At 46.3% G+C, this 24,358-nt stretch overlaps 1 protein-coding gene across 1 annotated transcript in view; it reads left to right on the top strand.

The window, feature by feature from the left end:
* Ext2 (exostosin glycosyltransferase 2) overlaps window positions 1-24,358 on the top strand; it is a 139,729-nt gene that overhangs the window by 9,341 nt on the left and 106,030 nt on the right. Inside the window, exons 2-6 of the mRNA XM_055600055.1 lie at window positions 1,992-2,557; window positions 4,033-4,122; window positions 10,278-10,394; window positions 18,954-19,149; window positions 21,235-21,374. Of these exons, the coding sequence (XP_055456030.1) occupies window positions 2,022-2,557; window positions 4,033-4,122; window positions 10,278-10,394; window positions 18,954-19,149; window positions 21,235-21,374 (1,079 nt within the window). The 5' untranslated portion in view covers window positions 1,992-2,021. The remainder of the gene's footprint in view (window positions 1-1,991; window positions 2,558-4,032; window positions 4,123-10,277; window positions 10,395-18,953; window positions 19,150-21,234; window positions 21,375-24,358) is intronic.

Consider the following 24,358-nt stretch of genomic DNA (forward strand, 5'->3'; position numbering starts at 1 on the left):
CACCTTAGCTTCATGGCAATCCCTGGTTACCCCGTGGCAGCCGTCCTTACTCTCCAGGCTTTGTCCCACCCACAATACCTGGGCATGAGTGTGGGAAGTTGGTCTGGTAAACACCTTAGCTGTGGTGTGCAAGGCAAGTTTACCAGTCTTAGGGTTACCACAACTGAGATGAACCATCTTGACAAGTTGGTGAGGAAGGGGTTTGTTTGGCTTACACTTTTATATTCGTAGTCCATCACTGTAGGAAGTCAGGACAGGAACTCAAACAGGGCAGGAACCTGGGGGCAGGAGCTGATGCAGAGGCTGCAGGGTGTTGCTTACCAGATTGCTCCTCAGACTTTGCTCACCCTGCTTTCTTATAGAACCCAGGAACACATGCCCAGGAATGACACCACCCACCATGGGCTGGGACCTCACTGATCAGTCACTAATTAAGAAAATGCCTTACAGCTGGTTCTTATGGAGGCCTTTTCTCAAGTAAGGCTCTCTTTCTAGATAACTCTACTTTGTATGTCAGGTTGAGATAAGACCAGCTAGTACTGCCTTTTTAGCTGAGCACTGAACAGTTTCCTTTCTGTCTCAGCCCACAGTGCTCACTGTTTTTTTGATTTCTCTGCTGCTGGCTTAGAGGGACAGTGAGCATGCAGGCTTTGATGGGGACGGCATGGGAATCTCAGGGTCCCACTCACTGGTTGCACACACTCCTATGTAGTAAGAGGTCCCAAGAGGACAGCTGCAGAAGCAGAGGTTTCTGGGGACCCAGACTCAAAGTCTCAGAATGTCTTCTATGTGAGTGACAGATCACTGAGAGCAGCAGGGAAGGGGCCGCTCTTGGGTTGCAAAAGTGCTGCTGTGCATATTCATGGATGTCAGGAGCTGTTGGCCTCTGCACTGTCAACACTGACTCTTCTGTCCTTCCTTTTTCCCTTACTTTGTTGCTCTTGCTCCGTTCACTTGTATAATCTTTGCATTATTATGGGCCAGCCTTTACTTTCATTATAAGATGCGAATAGGCCTTAATTTAAAGATGGAAGGCATTCTTCTGAGATGCCCCTGGTCCCTCTGCACACTGTGCCCCTTGGCTTTGTCTGTTCCCCTTTACTAGGCCGGAGGTTCCTCTGGGTGGGGTCAGCCTTGTTCCTGCCAGAGAATCTGTACAGGCTTATCGGTGGCTCATGAGTGAGTGAGTGAGTGAGTGAGTGAGTGAAAACTGATTATAGGGTCAAAAAGCATCACGATCCAGGTAAACTATCATTTTATGTCAGGTGAATGTTTCAAAATAAATATCTGTGGTTATTCTGTTTTGAAGTTTTCCTTTCTGGTCAGCACCTCCTTCCTAGGGGTCAGCATTTCTAGCTTATGCTTAAAGTGAATATATAGGATTGGGGTTGGAGAGAGAACTCAGAAGCTAAAAGCACTGGCTGCTTTTCCAGAGGACCCACATTCCATTCCCAGCACGTACATGCCAGCTTACATTGTCTGTAACTCCAGTCCCAGAGGATTCAATGCCCTATTCTCACCTCCATAGGCAACAGGCACATATGCAGGCAAAGTACTAAGACATAAAATGGATACATTTGAAAAATAAATATAAATATCTTATGTTGCATATTTCCATATTATATATTTACATATGGCATTATATAGTAAATAAAATTTATCCTATATAAAAATATTTTTTTAATATATTAGCTCTGTCAAAAGTCTTTTTTTTTTTTTTTTTTGTCATTTTGACACATGATGTAAGGGAAAAAGTAAGTATGTTAGAGCTGGGTGTGGTGCCCTGTGCTTACAATCACAGCCTTTGGGACATGGAGGCAGGAGGATCAGGGGTTTAAGGCTATCCTTAAGGGCCTGAGCTATGTGAGACTTTGTCTGAAGAAGAAAGTGAAAATAAATAAACATCTTAAAAGTTGAACAATTCAATCCTCTCAGAGTATTGATTGCCATTTTAAGTGGTTTTTTTCCCTGTTTCTGTCTCTGGTGACCAGACGTGTGAGGACGAGGCTATCTGTGTCATTATGTGTGCATCAGTCAAATACAATATTCGGGGTCCTGCCCTCATCCCAAGAATGAAGACAAAGCACCGAATCTACTACGTCACCCTCTTCTCCATTGTCCTCCTGGGCCTCATCGCCACGGGCATGTTTCAGTTCTGGCCTCACTCCATCGAGTCCTCCAGCGATGGGGGTGTGGAGAAGCGCAGCATCCGGGAGGTGCCGGTGGTCAGGCTGCCAGCTGACAGTCCCATCCCCGAGCGGGGTGATCTCAGCTGCCGAATGCACACGTGCTTCGATGTGTACCGCTGCGGCTTCAACCCAAAGAACAAAATCAAGGTGTACATCTATCCCTTGAAAAAGTATGTGGACGACGCGGGGGTCCCAGTGAGCAGCACCATCTCCTGGGAGTACAACGAACTGCTCACGGCCATCTCAGACAGTGACTACTACACGGATGACATCAGCCGGGCCTGTCTGTTCGTCCCCTCCATTGATGTGCTGAACCAGAACCCGCTTCGCATCAAGGAGACCGCACAGGCCCTGGCCCAGCTTTCCAGGTACCTGACATCTAGCCACCAGCGCCCCAGGGGGGATCTAAGGGGAGAGAGAGAGGTGTCTCCTGTTGAGTTGGCGTCCAGATGCTTCAACTCACAGGTGTGTGACTGACTGATGTGTAGCCGGAAGTCTCTGCTCTGAGGGTCAGCTCAGGTCTGCCATCCTGGTGCTGCTGTGGAGGCCTGGGGCTTTGTGGAGTTTAGAGCCAAGGGAGGCTCTTCCCCTGTACTTTATATTAAAATGCACGGCCTCCTGGAAAGGCAGCTCAGCAAAAGTAATGTAAGATATGTTTCATACTCTGCCTCCAGGGGGCAACAACTATTGTTTTAATGGGCTTATTCAGTCATTTTTTTTTTTTTTTTGGTATAAAATTGCTATGTGTGTATAATTGTATAGTTGTTTTTTATTTTTATTTTTTTTTGCCAGAAATGGCATTATGTGATTATACTCTATAGAAGCTTCATTTCTCGTAATGCATTGTGACTATCATTCCAAATAATTTCATGTTATGTAGGTGTGTATATGTATGTTTGTGTGTGTGTGTATATATGTGTGCGCGCATATGCACACATGATGTCTTTGCAAAGGCCAGCACTTGATGTTGGCTGTCTTTATCACCCTCCACCTTAATTAATTAATTAATCGATTAGTTAATTTTTGGGAACAGGTCTCTCACTGACTCTGAGCCTGCCCATTGGCTTGGTCAGTGAGCCCTGGGGGATACTCCTGTCCCTGCCTCTCCAACAGTGGGGTTATAGGCATGCTCCACTGAACGCAGCTTTTGTGCAGGTGCCGAGAATTGAGCTCAGGTCCTCAGGCTTGTACCGCAAGCACAGCACTGATTGAGTTATCTCCCTAGCCCCTCACATTCTTTTTACACAATTCTGAACGTGTGTACCATTCCATTTTATGGATATTCTGTGATATATTTAATCAGCCTTCTAGAATTTACTTACTTTTGTTTCTTTTACATTTTTATTTGTTAAAATGTGCATGGATGTTCTGTCTTCATGTATGTCTGTGTACCACACGTGTGTGCCTGTTGTCCTCACAGGCTAGAAGAGAGGAACTGGAGTTACAGATGGTTGTGACCCATTGTGTGGGTGCTGGGATTAGAACCTAGGTCCTCTGGAAGAGCAGCCAGTGCCCCTAACCATTGCGACATTTCCCTAGCCTACTTTTGTTTCTTGAACATTTATATAGGTTTCAGTCTTTTTTTTTTTTTTTTTTTCATTTCTTTTCTTTTTTAACTGTCAGAAATGGTTGTGTAGCAGACAAGCTGGAAGTACACATCTTTCACTTGTGCCTTTGGGGTTTTCTTTGCACCTGAGAAGCCTTTCAGCTGTGGTTACTTACACCGTGTTCCAGCAGGTGGCGCTATTGCAGGCTGCGGTGTTTGGACGTGTAATCCAGTGCCGTGCATTCATTGCTTCATGGTTGAAATGTGCATTCTCTGAATTGTTTCCTTCCTCAATAGGTGGGATCGAGGAACAAACCACCTGCTCTTCAACATGTTGCCTGGAGGTCCCCCAGATTATAACACTGCCCTGGATGTCCCCAGAGACAGGTGAGCATTTGGGTGGCTGTCCCATGATGGATTTCCGAGGATTAGGTAAGTTAAATGGGAATCATGTGTTCCCACAAAATTAGGTTCCTGCATGGGTTATAGTGGCGTACTTGTTTTCCTAGTCTGGGCTCGTGTTAGCTTCAAGTGTAGCAGCCCAGTTCCCAAGCCATTTAGGTTCAGGATTAATGGTGCCCCTGCTTTCTGAATGTGGGCCTATTTGCCAACAGTGGTCCTATAGCTTCTGAGGAGGGATGGATGGGTGTGTAAAGGTACCCGAAGCCTATACTGTGAGGCAGCCAGCATGCTCAGGGCATTATTACCTCTGTTTGGATGGACCAGTTTCTTCCATCCTCTCCCTGTTTTCTTCCCCCCTCACCTTTCATGTCCACTCTCCTCTCCTCATTTCGTCCTTCCTGGTAAAGCCCACGAAACAGGCAGAAGTGGGGAGAGGTGGCTGCCAGTCACGCTCCTGATTCTGAGCTCACTTTTTACGTTTCCTGCCCTTTCACACACGTTTCCTGCTTACTCACTCTAGCCCAAGGCTCCTGGAAAGTTCCAGAATGAGGTACTGGGCATGTCACTGCTGTTTGAGTTTGGCTCACAGTGTTGAGGAAAGCAGGTTGGCCCTAGCTCAGGAATGTGCTCCAGTTACAGGTAATAAGAGTGTGTGGGCAGATTCATTTTTCTACAGCCTTGTTGGATGAACTTGGGATCACTGTTACTGACAAAGGGTCCATCCCAAGATCAGCTGTGTTCAGCTTGTCAGAGGCTAATGTTGTCACCTGTGGAAATGTACTGTGTGTCATGTGTCTGCCCAGGTGGCCAGTCTGTACCTTCTATGCTATCTGAAGTCAGTTTTGAGTTTCTCTCTGTCTGGCAATAGGATGATTGCCAGAAGACACATGATAATGTAGACAGCCTGTGGACGGCAGAGGGCAGTGTGAGCACACAGGCTAGAGAGAACACTATGGACAGCAGAGGGCAGTGTGACCACACAAGTCTACAGCAGCACTTAACCCAGGTGATCCCAGCTGGCCTTCTGAGCGAGCTGCTTTCGTAGACACCCAGCCAAAAGCACACCTTTGTAAAGAATATGGGCAAATAATAAAATTCCAAGGTTGTAGAACTGAGAGAACTAACATCATGTAAGCATTAAGGGCACGATTGCTTCCCTGGCTTTAAAATGTAACAGGTTATGTGTATGTGGGTTCAGGATGCTCACAGGGCTAGACAGTTGCTGATGTTGTTTTAAGGCAGGGAGATGCTTTTGAGAACAGAGGAATTTAGGAGGAAGCTGATGGGGAGCAGTGCCTACCCCTCCTGTTGAGGTGTGCTTTCAGAAGGCTTTGTTCCGTTTGTTCTGCTTGGGACATTTCCCTTTAAAAAAAAAAAAAGTATTCTCAGTATGTAGACCCAGCTGTCCTGGAACTCACTATGTGAACCAGGCTGGCCTTCAGTTCATAGAGGTCCACCACCTGCCTGTCTCGTGAGTGCTAGCATTAAAGACGTGTGCCACCACGCCTAATGGGACACTTCACTTTCACTGTCTATCTTGCTATAAGCTCTGCACATGAGACCGATTTCACTTTTAATCAAGATTAGATGTAGAATGGTGCCAAGCAGGCAGGAGGATGGTGGAGTTCTTGGTAGTTGGTGCTTGGGTGGTAGGAACAGGAAGGTGAAACTGTTTTGATCAGCATGCAGTTGGCCTCTGTCTTGCACATGTCACTATGATTTCTTGGTGGCTTTCTGCACAGGAGAAGTCCCAGGTGTGTTTTTCAAGTCTTTATACCCTTTCTTGTGTGTTTGGAGAAATGTAGAGTAGTGTCAGCTGCTGCTGAGTGTCTGATTGTTCTGGAATTAGAAGGCAGGTGAGCTAGATCAGATCCTTGAAGTCTGAGCTCATAGATGTGCTTGCTTATGCAGTATTTTGCTTAGAGGAATGTAAGGATATGTAAGGATCTGAACTGAAGTAGGATCTAGGGCCTTCAGCATGCTAAGCCATTGCTCTACCCCTGAGCTGGAGTCCAAACCCTAAATGTATCTTTTATGCTGTTTAAATGTGCTCCTCTTTCTCTTCGAATTTTGAGGAACAGTACACGTAACACATATGTACTGCGTGCAAGAGTTGAACTACATGCAAATGTGTAAGGAGTCAAACTAAACAACTAAACCACCTGCTTCTTTTCAATTCATTCCAGAGAGAGAAAGAGGGAGGGAGGGAAAGAGGGAGAGAGAGAAAGAGAGAGAGAGAGGGAGAGAGAGAGAGAGGCCCTCACTGTTAGAACATTGTCTCCCTGGGTTTGTTTGGCTTGCAGTCTGTCGTTGCAAGGACATCAGGAGGACTGTGAAGCAGGGATTCACATCAAGTGAAGAGAAGAGGGAGAATGGTGCTCACTCCTCTTGCTTGCTCTGCTCCTGACAGTCCACACCCAGGGAATAATAGTGGCAGCTCCGTGGAGGCTGGGTCTTCCCACATAGCATAATGAAGATAACCTCCTTCTCCCAGACATGCCCACAGGACAGCATAATCTAGAAAATTCATTATTAAAAATTCTTTCCCAGGTGATTCTACATTGTACCAAGTTGACAGCTAAAACTAGCACAACTATTTTGTTTTCTAGTCCTTTTTTTCTCCTATGAGTTCAGACACACTCATACACACACACACACATATACACACACACACACACATGCACACTAAGTTTAACTTTAGTGGGAGCATATTGGATCTCTTTAATGCTTAACTGATGTTAATTTTCTCAGATATATTCTAGACTATTTTTACCTTGGATTTTCATTGACTTTTCTTTGACTATGTCTTGTACATATGTCTGTGGGCGTGGGTGTATATAGTCATTTATTTGAACTCGTTAGGGAAATGTTAATCCTGTTCAAGAAAAGAGGGGGTTAGCACAATAAACTCCATACCCTACTGTCAGCCTCATCCTCATCACCTCTGGGCAGCTTTGGTCTATGTGTTCTGAATATACTCTTCCCCCAATTATCTAGCAGAAGATTGCAGACCTCATGTCATGACATATGCAGACATTCCAGTGTGGATCTCTGTGTTAGCTATAATACTATTATCATACCTGAAATGCTGACAGTACTTAGAAAAAGATTTGTTTTCATGTAAGGGTGTATCTGCATGAGTTTATGTGCACCTCATGTGAGTAGTGCCCTTGGAGGCCAGAGGGCAAGAGGTCCCTGGAACTGGAGTTACTGACAATTGTATGTACTGAGACCTGAGCCCTGGTGTGCTGTAACAAGAGTAAGCACTCCTAACTGCAGAGCTGTCTCTTCAGCCACATAATATGTTTTGGTGTTGTTTTTTAGATACCCTCCCTCTCTGTGTGTAGTCCAGACTAGCCTCAAACTCAGTCTGCTACCGAAGGTTTCTGCGCTGAGATACCAGCATGCTCTGTTCAGCAAGGTTTCTTTTTAAATTGTTGGTTTGTTTTGTCTGTTTTTGAGGCAGAGTGTCCCTATGGAGATCAGGCTGGTCTCGAACTCACAGAGATCTGCCAATCTCTGCCTCCTGAGTGTTGGGATTAAAGGCATGTGAACCACGCCTTGCTCAACAATACTTTTTTTTAAAAGATTTATTTACTTATTATGTACACAATGTTGTGTTTGCATGTACACTTGCACTCCAGAAGAGGGCACCAGATTTCATTATAGATGGTTGTGAGCCACCATGTGGTTGCTAGGAATTGAACTCAGGACCTCTGGCAGAGCTGTCAGCAGCTCTTAACCTCTGAGCCATATCCCCAGCCCCTCAACAATACTTCTGTAAATAAATTGATCAAATGACTAGCCTCCTGTATTTGACCCTGTGAGTGCTCAGCCAGTAGGAGGAGGCCTGTGAGCAGCCTGTGTGGATGGGAGTCAAGGGGCAGTGGGAGCAAGGCTCAGTATTGATGACAGAGGAAGTGTCCTACAGTCAGGAAACCCTGGCTAGTCCCATGCTGGAGCCCTTCCCAGTTGACCTCTTGGCCTACCATCGGCAGGATCATCAACTCAGAGTTCCTGGCCACAAGTTTTCCATTCCATCTCTTGTGGATGGAACTGAGCTTCGCTTTGGAGATCTGTGGTGGGAAAACAGAACGTCCTGCTCAGAAATTTGCTCTGCAGTCAATGTGAAACATGTGTCCTCAGAAGTGAGGGTAGCTGGCTCTCTCTCCATTACAATGCCATGGGAAGCTCGGCTGAAGAGGCTGGGCATACAGTGGAGGAGCCTCAGTATACGCTTAGCCTGAGGACAGTTTGACCTCCTGCCGTTGGGGTTCTTTCTAAGGTCACAAAGGGAGATGGTGTGTGTGTGTGAGACACAGGTATGCTTCAGACACGCTTCTTGGCTGCCTTTGTACACCTGCCCCACCCCCCTGCAATGTAATAACATGTTTGAGGCCACAAGAACAGAACAACAGTGAATGTCAATGTGAGAAAGGAAGCAAACCCGCACGCAGCTTTCCTGTGGGGCTAACAGCCTAATCACCCGCAATGCTGGCTTACCTGTACTGCCTGGCGCCTGCCTATGGTGTCCATGTCTGTGTCACCGCACAGTGGCCCTGAACCCTACAGGATCTGCTTGCCATCACAGCCTGTGGAACCCACCCAAGTTCATGTTGGGTGGATTCAGTGTTCAGGAAAACATCAGCGAGTGCTGGTACTGGGGATAGTCATTACAGCTTAGAGGTGGACAGGCAGCTGGAGAGGTTCTGAGCCTGCTAGTTACCCAGGCCAGCTCTTGGTTTCAGAGGGCTGAAGCAAACAGAGTGGGGTTCCAGAGTAAGTTTGAGAATCTCTGAACTTAAACTGGCCACTTTAGAAGGAAGTGTAAGCTGTTATCAGGGTGCAGAGGAGATTGGTAGTAATCAATATTGAAAAGAAAAATGATGTTTTCCAGTTTAGACATTGTGCAGACTCTGAGGTGTGTGCAAACTAGCAAAATCACCCCAGAAAGAGCTTTTGGCGGGTTGGGACTCTGGGGCAGAGGAACAGCCAAAGATGGTGTGACCCACGCCTGCTTCATTTGTCTGATGAAGTGTCCTTGTCACACGTGCCACACCCAGTTTAAACAATGTGGTCAGTGTTTTGTAATTAAGGAGAAGGAACTCTAGTGCCCACAAACGCCAAGAGAGGCTCTGCGGCCACAGCCCATCTCTGCTTATCCACCAGGGAATGGAGGGATGGTGGGAGCTGGTGGAGGCTGGGAGTGACACAGCTCTGGGATGGCAGGACTGCTTGGGGAGAGTTTGGGCTGGTGTAGTGTGAGATGTGATAGCTGCTGGCACCTCTGCTTTCCTTGCCCGTAGTCTTGTGAGATTCTAGGAGAGACTGAGGAACTCTGCCTCGCCTTCCCTTAGGCCTGCTATACCTCCTGTTGCCGTCGGTGTGTTGAGAATGAAGTGTGGAGACTGGAGAGCTGATTCAGCAGTAAAGAGTCCTAGCTGCACTTCCAGAGGATCTGGATTTCATTCCCAGCACTCACAGGGCTGGCTGCTCACAGCTGTCTATGTAACTCTAATCTCAGGAGATCCCGTGCCCCCCTTCTGGTCTCCTTAGGCACTGCACACAAGTAGTGTCTAAATTAAATACACATAAAAAATTAAAATAAAAAATTTCAAAAGGATAAAGGAGGGCTTTCCAGGGAGGCAAGGGGGATCTGCAGGAGAAAGTACAGGGGCTGATAAGGTCGGTCAGTGGGTCAGGAGGGCTTGTCACCAAGCCTGATGACCTGAGTTCTATCCATGGAACCCACATGGTGAATGGACAGAATTAACTCTCACAGCTTGTCCTGATCTCTACACATGTACTGTGGCACATTCACATGTATAAACACACACATACACACACACACACACTCACTCACATACACATACACACAAATCAAAAAATAAAAACACAGTAATTTTTTTTTAATGGAAAGTAAGGAAAGATGTTAGGTGGTGGAGGAAGGCTGGTTATTTGATGGGAAGCAGCTGATGCCTGGGTGGTGCGTGTGAGTTAGAGTTGTGTCAGTGTTTCTCAGGCACAGGGACTCTCACTGTGGGTTGTGTTTGTTAGGACTCAGTCATTGCCATCCCTCCCAAAGGCATTTACTGTGAGAGCCTTTCTTCTCAGTTTTTAACGAAGTCTTCTCCCTGCAGGGCACTGTTGGCCGGGGGCGGCTTTTCTGCCTGGACTTACCGGCAGGGCTACGATGTCAGCATTCCTGTCTTCAGCCGACTGTCTGCTGAGGTGGCTCTCCCCGAGAAAGCGCCTGGGTAAGGTGACTCAGCACAGCCAGTTTTTAGAGCAGACTTTGCTCTCTCTGTTTTTTGTTTTGTTTTGTTTTTTATTTATTTTTCTATTTTTGATTCGAGTTTCACTTCATGCACCTGTCCCACTCATCTCCCCATCCCCTCATATCCTCCCTTTACCCTTGCAATCTCCCCCAACCAAAAAAAAAAAAAAACAAAAAAAAACAAAAAACCACAAGATAAACCAAAACAAAGCAAAACCCCAATCAAACAAACAGAAAAGCAAAGCACAGAGTATCTCACTGTGGAAGCTGTTGTGTGTCCCAGCGTGTCCCAGAGTACACCCCTCTGCCCACACGTCTTGCAGAGGTTCACTGCAGTGAGTCACTGGCCTGGTTTGAGATCTCTGGCTTTTGTGATACCATGAATATTGGATGCTCACCAGGCTTCTTTCGGGTTATCCTGTTGTTGCCTTGTGTCATGGAGATCCTGCAGCTTTGGATCAGCAGAACTGGGCCTTTTACTTGTTCTAGCCACTCACAGATGATATAGTTTTTGTCTCCCTGCTTTTCTGTAAAATTACTCTTCAACGTGTGTGTGTGTGTGTGTGTTGTGGACACATGCACATGTGTATGCATGTGTGTATTTGTGGTGTGTGCATATATGTGTCTATGTATGTGTGTATATAGGGAAAGGTGGCCCTCAGGTATCTGTCCCCAATCGCTCTCTGCTTTTTGTTCTTGAAGCAGGGTCTCTCACTGAACCAGAAACTTATCAATATGGCTAGGCTGGCTGGCCAATGAACTTCAAAGATCCACTTGCCTCAACCCTCAATCCTTCCCATTTCCCAGCCTCCCACCCAGGCTGGGGTCTGGACCCTGGCTTTCTACCATGTCTCTGGGGATCTGAACTCAGGTCACCAGGCTGGTGCAGCAGGTAGTTTACCAAGCAAGCCATCTCCCCAGCCCTGCCTGGAAACCTTTCTCCTTATCTCTGTCAGTCTAATGTCCTGGTCATCTTTTAACTTTCCACCTGAAACTGCTTGCTTGGGAAGGGGTGGGCCACACTTTTTTGCCCTGGAGCAAAGTCTCCAGCTTTCTGTTGCCTTTCCTAAGGTGACACTTGTGCATCATGTCTCATGGAAGGCCTGCTCTCTGTGGTCTCTGCCAGTGTGATAGAGCACAGGCCAGGTCTGCTCTTTAACCACCGTAGTGGGTTTGACATCTGGTTGGCACGTATTTTCATGTGTGGAGTAAGGGAAAAGGTCTGGTTGCATGGATGGGTTGGCCTTCTGTCTAACCCTTTCTTTGCTGGAGACTGCTTAGAAGTTGTTTCATGGTGGGAACTCAGTGAGTTTTAAACAGACATGATAGGGATAGGAGCATCCTTTGCCTGCACAAGAAATGCCAGAATGAGAATGTCTCTCTTCATTGGCCACTTCATTGTGTGTCTGCACCATGTTTGATTCACCCAGTCATCAGTGGATGGCAGCATGGTTCTTTCTAATGTTTAGCTGTACTGCACTTCCCAGTAAAGGCCTTTGTGGAAGCCTCAGTTTTCAGTCCCTCTGCTTCATATTGAGGAGCGGCATTGCTGAGCCATGTGGTAATTCTCTTGTAACTTGTTACAAGAAGCACCAGAGCAGTTCCCAAAGGCTGCAGCACTGTGCACACCAGCCGGCACTGGATAAGGTTTCCAGTCCTCCTGGTCTGTGCAGCACTGCCATGGTCTGTGCCTTTGATTCTGGCCACCCTGGGGCACGTGGGACACTGTCTCACTGTTGCTTCACTTTGCGTTTCCCTAGTGATCCGTGGTGCTGCATGTCTTTTCTTGTGCTTATGGTCATTTATTTGACATTTTTGGAGAAATGCCTGTTCATATTTGAATTGCCTTCATATTGTAGAATTTTAAGAATTTTTATATAGTCCAGACATGGCTGCCTCACTGGGTATGTGATTTGTAAATATTCTCTCCTGTTCTGTAGGCTTCTTTTTACTTTCTTGATAGTGACTTTGATGTACAAAAGGTTCTACTTTTAATGAAGTCCAATTTCCCTCCCTTCCTTTGTTCCTCTCTCTCTCCATCCATCCAGACTGATGTCATCCATCTGCCTGTCTGTTGGTCTGTCTGTCTGTCTGTCTTGCTCTGTTTCTTCCTGTCTCTCTCTGTCTCTGTCTCTCTTATCTTTCTCTCTGGGGTTAGGAGGCAGCATTTGTACATGTGTTTGGAGGCCTGAAGTAGTCACATGTCTTCCTCAGTCGCTGTCCACCTTAATGTTTGAGGCAGAGTCTCTCACTAAATCTGGAGCTCGCCAGTTCATGGAGTGTGGCTGGCTAGGGAGCCTCGTGAGCCCCCTTGTCTGTGTCCCCAGCACTAGGATGGAAGGCACAGGCACACACACTGTGTTACCTGAGTGCTGGGTACTGAACTAAGGTTCTCCTGCTTTCACGACAAGTGCTTTCCAGCCTGGGTGTCTCCCAGCCCCTACTTGCCCTGATTTTTGCTGAGGTTGCTTTGCTTTTTGTGTAAATGTCAATATTAAAAAGAGAGATCATTGCTGAATCAAGTTATGCTAGGTTTACACACGTGTTCTTTTAAGAGTGTTTTATAGTTTTAGGTTTGTGGTGTGTTTTGAGTGTGCTGTGTGAGGGAGGGTGCGGATCCATCCTCCTGCGTGTCAAAGCCCTTTACATTTTAATTGTTTTTGATGCAACACAACATAGGTAAGTGTAATTTAAAAACATTAAGTCTAGAGAGCTGGGTCAGTGGTGGGAATTGCATCCTGTTCTTGCAGAGGACCCAAGTTCACCTGCCAGCACTCTCACTGGCAGCTCATTGCTGTCTGTAAGTCCAGCTCCAAGGGACAGACTTCTGCCTTCGAGGGCACCTGTACTCATGGGCACATCCCACCCTCCTACATACACATAATGTAAAATAAAATCTGCTTTAAGAGACCAGTGTAAGGGCAGGGCGCTTCTATAATTGTAAAACGAGGATGGTTTACAAGTGAAGTACTAACATTTGACAAGACATAGCATCCACATTCCTATAATCTAGTGAGGTTGGAGGGTGTTTCTCTGAAGCGAATTCGGTCCTTTCAGGTGAGTATGGAGGTGTGGACGGTTCAGTAGTATCAGCAAGCCTGTAGGGTTGCCTGTTGAGTGATAATGCGCTGCGCTCTAGCGTGCTCTCTGCTTGATCCACCAGGAAGCTGCTCTTCATATAGCGTATCATGACATCATCTATCTTCATCTCATATGAATGCATGATTCATAGCGTTCCCAAAAGTTATTATGAACGTTTCTAAGCAGATAGTAGAGATTGAAAATCGTTTCACCGTAGCTGTTGATGTAGCCCAGCTTTGCCTGGCACGCATCAACTTTGGGGTGGGTCCCCGCCCCTCATGGACTGAGCACAGTGAGCATAACATGCTATAGATGCCCCTCCTCGCGTTTCTTACACATGCATCTGTGATTATACTCAAGGCTTCCTTTCTTCTCACTGTCTCATGAAATACAAGCCTGCACACTGTTGCCTGTTGCTCTGAGTACCACAGCCTGAGTGACTTATTAAGCATAAAACTTATTTCTTCTTCCTCCTCCTCCTCCTCTTCCTCCTCCAAGGCTTGGATGTCAGGACAAGCAGCTGTGCTTGGCCAGGCCTTCTTGCTGAGGGGTACCGGGTGTCATACAGTGAGACAGACTTTCCTGTCCGGGCATCTTCCCCTTCTTTTATAGAGCTACAGACCCACTGGGTTAGGGCAGCACCCTCATCTAACTGTAAGCACCTCCCAGCGGTCTCACCTCCACAGACTATAGTTGAATGACGTCTCCTCCTCCTTCACTCTTCACAGTGGGAATTAAATCTCAGCCTGAGCCAGGTACACACTTTTAATCCCAGCATTTGAAAGGTAGAGGCAGGTAAATCTCTGTGAGTTCATGGCCAGCCAGGTCTACAGAGTGAATTCCAACACAACCAGGGGTACACAGAGAAACCCTCTTTCCAAAAACAAAAACAAAATGTTAGCATGAATTTTGTTAGGAGTGTTTAAACTGTAGCAGGTATTAATTTTTTAAAATTAATATATATATATATAATTAAATGAGAACAAAATAAAATTATTTTTTTATTATCAAAATGAAAATATCAAAGACATTCTTTGTTTGTTTGTTTGTTTGTTTTTCAGAGTTTGAGATTGAACCAAGGCTTTGTGTGTGCTTGACAAGGTCTGCCAAGGACCTATAACACATTCCTAGCTTTTGTTGTTTGGAGACAGAGTCTTACTATGTAGTCCAGGCTAGCCTCAGATTTGTAGTATCTTTCTTTCTCTGCCTTTCATCGGTTGATGTTATAGGTGTGGGCCTCCATGCACACTTCACAGACAATTCTTTTAAGAGAGGCTCATATTCTATAGTTCAGGCTGGCCTGGAACTCACTTTACAGAGCCTTGAACTTGTGACAATTCTCCCAGCTCTGCCTCCCATGTGCCACGATTACAGGCATGTGCCTCTTTCCTTAGCTCTTCACAAACAATTCTCATAGAGAATTCAGAGGCTAGGGAAACTGCTGTACTTCAACATCCTGTTCCAAGGATGGATCTGTTTACATTCCGAGTGGGTGGTCTGTATAGGCCAGTTGGTTCCTGTGGAGCCAGCAAGTTTTTGTCATGTACCCAGGATCTTCAGTTTGGCATGTTAATGTACCATGAGATAGGCTGGACCTGCCTGGGACAGACTGCCTTGTATGCATGTTTTGGGCACAGGAACCTCTCTTACCAGTTCTGTGGGTGTTGGGAACTATCCACAATCCATGTTCCCAGACACCAGTCAAGAAGCCAGCCTAACAGTCAGAAGTTTCACAGGACAGCAGCAGGCCTGCCATGCTAACCCCTCGCATAGGCCAACCACCACAACAGGGAGTGAATGACCCCAAATGTCATCAGGGCTGTGGCTGAGAAACTTGAGATACGTTGGTTCAAGCAGTGAGGACTGGCCAGCAGGGTGTCAGTGCCTCTGGGCCTGTCTGCTTGGCACACCTTTCTAAACTCACTGTGATTTGCCTGTGTCGTCATCCAGCTGGGGTTCTGTTGGTTCAGGACTCTGTCATTCACTCCCACTTTAACCCAGAAATGAAAACACCGAAGCCCAAAGGTGGGTAAGCACTGAAATGCCAGAGACCACTTTCAGATGATGAATTTCAGAGATTTACACTGTTGTTGTCTATGGTATTTTCCTAGTAATTTGATCTTTCTGATTTTTACATATGACTGCATGGACTTTGAGATCACTTGAGGTTACAATTATTAGTTTTACATTTATTTGGTTCAGTAACCTGAGAGAGCCTGAAGGCCAAGGGCTCACAGGACAGGGCTCTCCCTCCCTAGCCACCTGGAAGCAGGGCCTTACTTTTACATTACTTTTATAAAGGACATCCCTTCAAAGACTAAAGGTGAATACAGGCTTTGGCCCTCCCAGGGCCCTCAGGAAGGCAGGGAGGGTGCCCTGGAGACAGCATGCTGGGGTCCTGCCCTCTGTGAGTGGTGTTTCTTGGGGAATTCCCACATCTCCCGGGGGCTGTCCAGCATAGCAATGCTGTTTTCATTTTTATTTTAAAGCTCTCCCAGCGCTTTTTCAATGGGAAGCTGAGACTTGTTGCTATTGATAGCTGCTTCTCACAGCGGTGGTGGGGTTAGCTGGGATTCTTGTCATTTTCCTTCTAAAAGGAGCTAAATAAGGAGTTTACAACCCTTGCTTTTGAGGGAGACATCAAGTTCTCAGCACATTTTTGGCTTTTACTTAGATTAGTGGGGCTGGAGCTGGCTGAGAATCATAGCTAACTTTAGTCCTCAGACAAAAAACAAATCTACCTGAAAATTTTATGTAGTTAAAATTAAAAGGGGCACAGTCCATCTGCTGCCCCATGGGTGAGAGAGAGCCAGTGCACACACAGGCAGGGGAACCTGTTTGAGTCTGTTCACATCTGCATATTTGTTGGAGTGGAGCTGTGGGGCTCAATGAATGGAGCTCTAGTAGGCCTGACACCTTTTGAACAGTGAAACAATGAAATACAGCCGTGTGTTTCTCTGCTTAGGTTCCTTTGAGACCCACATATTAACGTGTTTATTTCTGAATCTGTATAGCACTGTGTGTGTGTCTGTGTGTGTGTGTGTGTTTGAGTAGGAGCTTGCATGCATACATGTGCATGTGTGTCAGAGGGATGACCTTGGATGTCATACTCAAGAATGATGTTCCTCTCCTTTGAGGGCTCTCTCATTGACCTAGAGTTGTTGACTGTTAGATTGGCTGCCAGGAAGCCTCAGGGATCCTCTTGTCTCCCCCTCCCTGGCTCTGGGAGTACAGTGATGCGGGGACTGAACCCAGGCCCTCAGGCCTGTGTGGCCCCTCTCCCTCCAGCTCTGTGTCTATGTAATTTTGAGAGACGGTTCTTACTATGTACTTGAGGTTGGCCTCCAGCATGTCAGCCTTCTGCCTCAGCTCTCCCGTGCTGGGATCACAGATGTGTACTGCCACTCTTGGCTCCAGCTTCCTCCACCACTGTGGGGCTGTGCTGGTTCTGGCCTTCCATGGTTGTAGCTTCTTTCTGGCTCCCATGTCCTCAATGTCTCCACACTGTGATTATCTATTCTGTGTGTCTTCACTCACTGAAGTGGACTTTGGACTTGAAGCTTCGTGCTCTGGGAAGGTAACCTCAGTTACAGTGAATGGTCCTTGGCTGATCTCCCAACCCCCACCCTATTTCTGGATTTTAGCATCCTCTTCTGCCCATGTGGCTGTGAGTTTGTGGCCAAGGCTCTCTTCAGTTAGAAGAGACACATTCACAGAACTGTGGGCTTTATTAGCCTGTGGCCAAAACACATAGCTCTGGTGTTTCCCCTGACTTGTACCACTTTGAGCAGGATATATGTGTCAATGCACTGTTTTTCAGAGTAAGCAGAGGTGGTTCGTGTTCTCAGAACCTGTTTTATATGAATTTTCTCATCTGCGGTGACCCCCCGGCCTATGGAGCCCCTTCCTTGTGTCCCACCTGCTCTGTACTGTAGGAGACTTGCCTTGCAGGCAAGAGTCACTGTCTACTCTCCCACATCTCCTTGATAGTCTTGTTTGCTTGAGGGAGGGTCTAGCTCATGTTTCAGAGGCTTCAGTTCATGCTGGGTCCTGCCAAAGCAGGGCACCCTGGTGGTGTGCATATGTGGTGGGACAAAGCTGCTTATCTTATAGCGGCCAGGAAAGCTGGAAGGAAGCGGCAGGACCAGAGTCAGAACACATGCTTCAATCACACCTCAGCCACATGCTTCATCCAGTGGTCCCCTCCTAACGTGTCCACCACCTCCCGGGAACCCATCACATTATCAACTTCTTTATGCTTATTTGTGCTTTCCTGCATGTGTGAGTGCATCTGTGAATTCGTGTGTGTGTGTGTGTGTGTGTGTGTGTGTGCGTGCGTGTGTGCGCGCGCCACAGTGCACAGGCGGCAATAGGAGGATGCTTAATGAGAGTTAGTTCTCTCTTCCCACCATGTGGGGTCCAGGGACTGAGCTCAGGTCATCAGGCTTGGTAGCAAGTACCTTTATGGGCTAAGTAATCTCACTTTATAATTCATAAATTATAAATCTGTTGATGAGCTTGAAACCCCATGATCAGTCAGCTCCTGCCTCAACCTCGTGAGTATCTGGGACATCTAACGTGTGCCCCATTCTCATATTTTTGTCTTTGGAGACCTGCATAGCAGTGGACCTTTGGTGTCTTTCTTCTTTCTGTTTGCTTTCTGTATCCTTACCACCCATGTGTTGGGATGGGTCCTATGTTGTGGTAAGGATAATCCCCCAACCCCCACCCTATTTCTGGATTTTAGCTTTCTTTTCTGCCCATGTGGCCTTGAGATTGGAGACTTGCATAGCATAGTGTATTGTTTGGCACTGTGGCCCATCAAGGGGACTCCTTGTGTCTCGCTTGAAGAATGCAGCCAGCTTTCATATTCTCCTCAGACCCCAGACTCAAGTTAAATAAAGGGTAACTTTTTCTTGTTCTGTCTAAGTAGTCAGCCTGTTTTTTCTCTGTGTATACATATCTGTGTTTATAGGACACACTGGAATATTAGCATGCTGTGAGCATTTTCTTCACATATTGAGAACTGTTTCTGCTGGGAATGGTGGTACAGGTCTTTAATCCAAGCACGCAGAGGCAGAGGCAGGCAAATGTCAGTGAGACTGAGACTAGCCTGGTCTACACAGAAAGTTGTAGGCCAGCCAGGAGTACATAGACAGATGCTGTTTCAAAACAAAACAACAAAAAGAAACAAAAACAAAAACGAAAGAAAGAAAAAGAAAAGAGCTTTGCCTAAATAAAAAATTTTGTGGTTTCATATTTCGGAATGCAAGTGAGTCATACCTTGTTTTTATATAGTGCAATGTTTTAAATATCCAGTAATGTGATTCAGTATAATTTTAAAAATGAATGGTGTATGTTGATACTGGCCAGCAAATACCTGTTCCTGGAATTTCAACGCTAAACTTTGTCTGACCTGACTGACTGATCCCAAGTGGCGTTCTCTTCTCTCCTGTAGTCCCCGGCGGTACTTTCTGCTGTCCTCTCAGATGGCCATCCACCCTGAGTACAGAGAGGAACTAGAAGCCCTCCAGGCCAAACACAAAGAGTCGGTGTTAGTCCTGGACAAATGCACCAATCTCTCGGAAGGCACCCTCTCTGTCCGCAAGCGCTGCCACCAGCACCAGGCCTTTGATTACCCCCAGGTGCTGCAGGTGAGTGCCACTCAAGACCTTGCCAGTCTCAGGGCGGGCTGCCACCGTGGAATGAAACAGACCTCAGTACCAGGAGCTGTTTTCCACAAGTAACCGGGTATTAACCAAGGGGAGAAGACGTGGCTCTTTGCTGGAGGGAGCTTGAGGGGGTGGTGTTGTGTGAGGCTGCTCGGTCTGCAGAGGTTAAGAATCCTTTCAGATACTCACTGTACTTCAGAGTTGCAAATCCTCTGGCTTCCCAAGAAGCTGTACAGGCAGAGCACACAAATGTTTCTTGCTATTGCCCCTGTATTCATAGGCTGGTCCAGAGAAAAGCATCTCCAGACCACAGGGCCAGTTGGCTTTCCCTCAGCATCAAGCTGTTCTTGTTGCTCTGGTTTTGGTCACCCACAGCACACCCTTTACTTCCATTATAAATGTGTTCCTCCATAAGCACAAAGCAAAGCCCTTTGGGGACTGTTTATAGGCAGACTATATGACATTTTAGGGCCTGGGGGGGGCGGCTAGGAAAGGAGAGTTGGAGCCTTTCTCTCTTAAACATTTAAGTTAGTTCAAGGAGAACTATCAAGGAGGTGATGTAATTTTATATATTTGTGTATTTACTAATTTAAAAAATCTTCAGAGAGTTGGCCCATCCTGAGATTGTTAGCATACTCTCTCAAGAAGTGCCGTCTCCCCCAGGAGTCTCTGGCTGATAATGGTGGAGATGCAGGCGGTGTTTATAGTAACCTTTGTCTGGACAGGAAGAACTATCGGCATGTGTCCACATCTGGCCGAAGCTCCTCAGGCAGGAAAGCTGCCCACTGCAGCCTAGGCGCCAGGCTCGCCCCACCCCCTCCGATACTTCTCTCCTGTGAAAAATCCAGAGGCATTTGGGAGATTGAATTTCTCATATTTTTCCTGACCTTTCCCTATTTTTAAACAAAATGTTTTATTAGGTTGTTTGGTGTGGATGTGTGTGTGCATGTGCATATACCACAGAACAGCGTGTGGAGGTCAGAGGGCATCTTTGATGGCATTGGTTTGCTCCTTCCACCCCTTGGGTGTATTACACTCAGGTTGTTAGACCTGGTAGCAGGTGTTTTTACTGGCTGAGCCATCTCACCAGCCCCAATAGTACATTCACTCAGTTCAGTAATCAGTTTTAAGATACTGTTTTCTTTTTTAAAATTATATTTATTTTGTTTGGGAGGACAAGGGGGAACAGGATTATTATTATTACTTTTTAAACCAGAGTTTGCCTGTGTAGCCCAGGTTGGCTACCCCGTGTGCAAAGGGATACCCTGCCTCATCTTCCCAAATATTGAGATTACAGATAGGAGCCACTTGGCCTGGCTTCTTTCCCTCACTTTAAAGATCAGGTCACGTTTTATTTTTAAATCCTTTCATTTCCTCCTGAAGAAACAGAAAGTGGGGAATCTGGGAACAAGAGAATTAGGGTCTCATTTTAGGATGTGGTGCCCATGGTACCTGTTCTTTCTCTTTACATCTTCCATTTCCAGCATTCCCCACACTGAGAGGTAAGAGAGAGTGAGGAAGAGATCGTCTGGGAGTTCACTTTTGTTGGACTTCTTGTCTCTAGATAGAACATATTTTAAAGCCTTCTCAAGGCTGTGTACCATTAATGATTACCTTCTACAGACAGACACTGCTAGGGCCTAGGGGACTCAGGTGACAGCAGAGATCCCTGATGTTACTTACGATGGTCCTCTAGACGGCCTTCCCCATTGCAGGCTGGCAGCGAGGTGTCGAGACCACATGCCATGTGTGTTCCCAGTTCATCAGCACTCATGGAAGCCCATCTGCAGCACCTCATGTGGTCACCTGATCAGAGGAAGTCTTTGATGCTGACTCTGAATGAGTGCAGACCACCAGCCCTGGTGGCACTGGGGGTGCACTGAAGAAGTAAGGTGGGAAGTTCTACAGCCAGTTTCCTGTTCCGAAGGTGTGAGGTCTTCTAGCAGTTTCTAGATGCCTCGGTGCTGCTCAGCTTTAAGCCTTGAGGGACGCCACAGTGTGCAGGGATCCGAGTAAATGATCCGTGAGACTGCTTTGTAACCTCAGCCTTCTCTTGTGTTGCTGCAGGAGGCCACTTTCTGTGTGGTCCTTCGAGGAGCTCGACTGGGTCAGGCGGTACTGAGCGATGTCTTACAGGCTGGCTGTGTCCCAGTCATCATTGCAGACTCCTATATTCTGCCTTTCTCTGAAGTTCTTGACTGGAAGAGGTGGGTATACCATCTAGTGAACCGTAGCTGGTGGCTTGGCCAATATTGGAAAGAAAGACCATCGTGATAGATAACGCAGTTTTGAGAACTACAGGTTGAGTGCCTAACTTGTAAGTTGGAAACATTCCAGAGTGTGACGCTTTTGAGCACTGTCACGAATGCCACAGGTGCACAGTTCCACACTGGACATTATATAATAGCTCACAGTCAAAATGCTATGTAGGGACGTGCAGAAGGAAATAGTTTGGTAGATAAGATCCAAGTACCTGAAATACATGCATGATATTGAAGCCCATTATTAAAAAAAAAAAATGACCTTGAGTGTGGCCAAAACCATGTGAGTGTGACACACTGCTTGCCACATTCTTTAGAGCGTTGTTTGTGGCTCCAGATTGGCCAAGAGGATTCAGAGGCCAGCACTGAGCACATATGATAGGGGATAGCCCTACAGTCCTCCAGGAAGCAACTGTTGCCTTGCTGTCCCTCCCCAAGTTGTCTATCTGGGCATTTCGATTATATTAAAGTATGAACGTTTTATAGCCTCTGAAGTTTGGCAAGAGTGAACAATCAAAGGGTACTGGTATACTGTCTATTTAGTTTGTATGTGTCACAAATGCTCAGAACATAAACAAATCTTCATATTTAGTCCCAAGTTATATTCATGCAAATATTCCAAAATGGAAGGCACCTTGGGACTAGGCCTAGAATGAGTGATTCCCAGCTGCTGCTGTTACAGCCTCTTTGCTGTGTCTTCCATCAGACTTAGTGCATTGGCTTAGAACAGTTCAGAGTCCAGTGGGCCGAACCCACAGGCTGGCTGTTTTTGTAAGGAAAGTCTTAGTGAATCACTGCTGTACGCCTTCATTTCCATGTCAGTTGTACAGTGCTGAGTAATTGCAGAGACTGGGTGGCTTACAAAGTCTAAGATACTTACTCCCTGATTCTTTCCACGAAGCAGTCGCCACTCCTCAGCTGGTGCAGTTTAGACACAGCTGGACAGTTTCTGGCCTTTTCCCGGGGATTCTGAGTTGGAGTGTCCTGGTAACTAGCTTCATAACTGCAGTCAAGAGCCACTGCTGTGAAGTTGCTATGAAACTGCACAGTGTACTGGCCGCCAGTAGCTGGAAAGCCTCTATCTGGATGAGGAAAACTTGGGAACTCCAAGACAGAGGGACATGTGTAGATCACTGCTCTGTGATCCCAAATGTCATTTCCACAAGACTGGTGGAAGACTGTTGAAATTTAATTTCTTTGCTGTATATCCCATACCCATGTATTTGCCACAACTATTAATCACTTTCTTCTCCCCTAGCTCCTTATCATAATTTATCCTAATCCAACAACAAAGACATTTGAACAATTTAAATAGCAATAATTGATAATATCTTATCATCCATCTTACATTTATTAGAAAGCCTGCTCTTAAGAAAATGGCATTTTATCATCTAATAATAGGGTAGTTTCTGCTCCTGAGGAGGTTAGAATCTTACCTGAAATGTTGGGGTCAGAGTGTTTCAGATTATGGGTTCTTGTGGCTTTGGAATATCAATTACATATAGTGATACATCTTATTGAGGGAACCAAGTATAAACATAAAATTTGTTATATTCTATAGACTGCTTATGCAGGTGGCCTCCAAGGAAGCCACACGATAGTTTTAATAATTCTGTGCATCAAGCAGAGTCTAGTGGTATGAATTTTCCATGTGTGGTGCCATGCTGGTGACCAACAAACCAGATTTGGAAGCACTTTGGATCTTGGAGTTTTGGGTTGCGGTGTTCAACCCATGTAACATGAACAGATGTATGTGTAGAGGGCTGTGTGATCCCAGAAAAGGAACAGGGGCCTGGCCACTTGTAAGAAGAGCATATGAAGTCCTTTTTTATGTCTTAGGGGAGCAAGGAACTACTCCTGGCAATATCTAGGCATGAAAGCATTTATTGAGCACCTGGTATTTGATAGTACTATACTACTAGTTTGTTTTCTGTTGCTGCAATAAGATACTGTAACCCAAGTGACCTTAGGAAGAAAGTGTTTATTTTGGCGCATGGTGCTAGAGCAGTGGTTTTCAACCTTCCTCATGCAGTTAGTACTTCCTTAATATGGTTCTTTCTGTTGTGGTGACCCCAACCATAAAATTTTTTATGTTGCTACTTTAGAACTATAATTTTGCTACCATTATCAATTATAATGTACATATTGGATATGTAGGCTATCTGATATGCAATCCCTGTGAAAGGGTTGTTTTGACCCCTTAAGGAGTTGTGACCCACAGGTTGAGAACTGCACAGAGGGAGAGCTGGGGTTCGGGCAGGTGAGGCTATGGACTCTCACCCCCAGTGACATACTTCCCCATAAGCTCCCCAGTCAGCACCACCAGCTGGAAACCGAGTGTTCAACATTCAAGCCTATGGGGACGTTTCTTTCAAACCCTCAGCGTCAGTCAGCCATAGGATCTCCAAAAGGAGCAAGGTTAGGCCTTTCTTCAAGGAAGCTCTCTACTTAGTGATGGGAGAGCAGTGAACCCACAGTTCCCCACATGGTGTGATGTGATTGCTCAGACTCACTGGGCCTCCCTACGCGAGCCTTGCAGAGCAGTGATGTAGCGGGTGTGAAAGGGCTTCCCACAGAGATCAAGGTCGGCCTCAGTGTTGTGTTATGGGTGAGCAGCAGGAGGATTCTGCTTGGAGCCAGAGGTCTGAGGTCAGATAACCAGCTCTTGCTGGCTAGGTTTGAAATTATGGCAGATTTTTTTTTGGTCCTCAGTCCTGTTTCTTTTGCAAAAATCACGTACTTATTTAGCAGATGTCCATGAAGTCTTGGCTGTGTGCGAGGCTGTGCACTGGGCATTCTGGGTACAGTGGTGAGCGGACTAACCTATGGGCAGGAATGGATTTTAATGAGCTATTTATGCAAGTAGAGTTACACCCTCTGCATGCTGTACTTCTGCAAGTCAGCGCCAGTATCCCCTTACCCAATCTGTG

Source organism: Psammomys obesus, unplaced genomic scaffold, assembly GCF_907164565.1.
Source record: "Psammomys obesus unplaced genomic scaffold, mPsaObe1.curated_primary_1811, whole genome shotgun sequence".
Taxonomy (NCBI): Eukaryota; Metazoa; Chordata; class Mammalia; order Rodentia; family Muridae; genus Psammomys; species Psammomys obesus.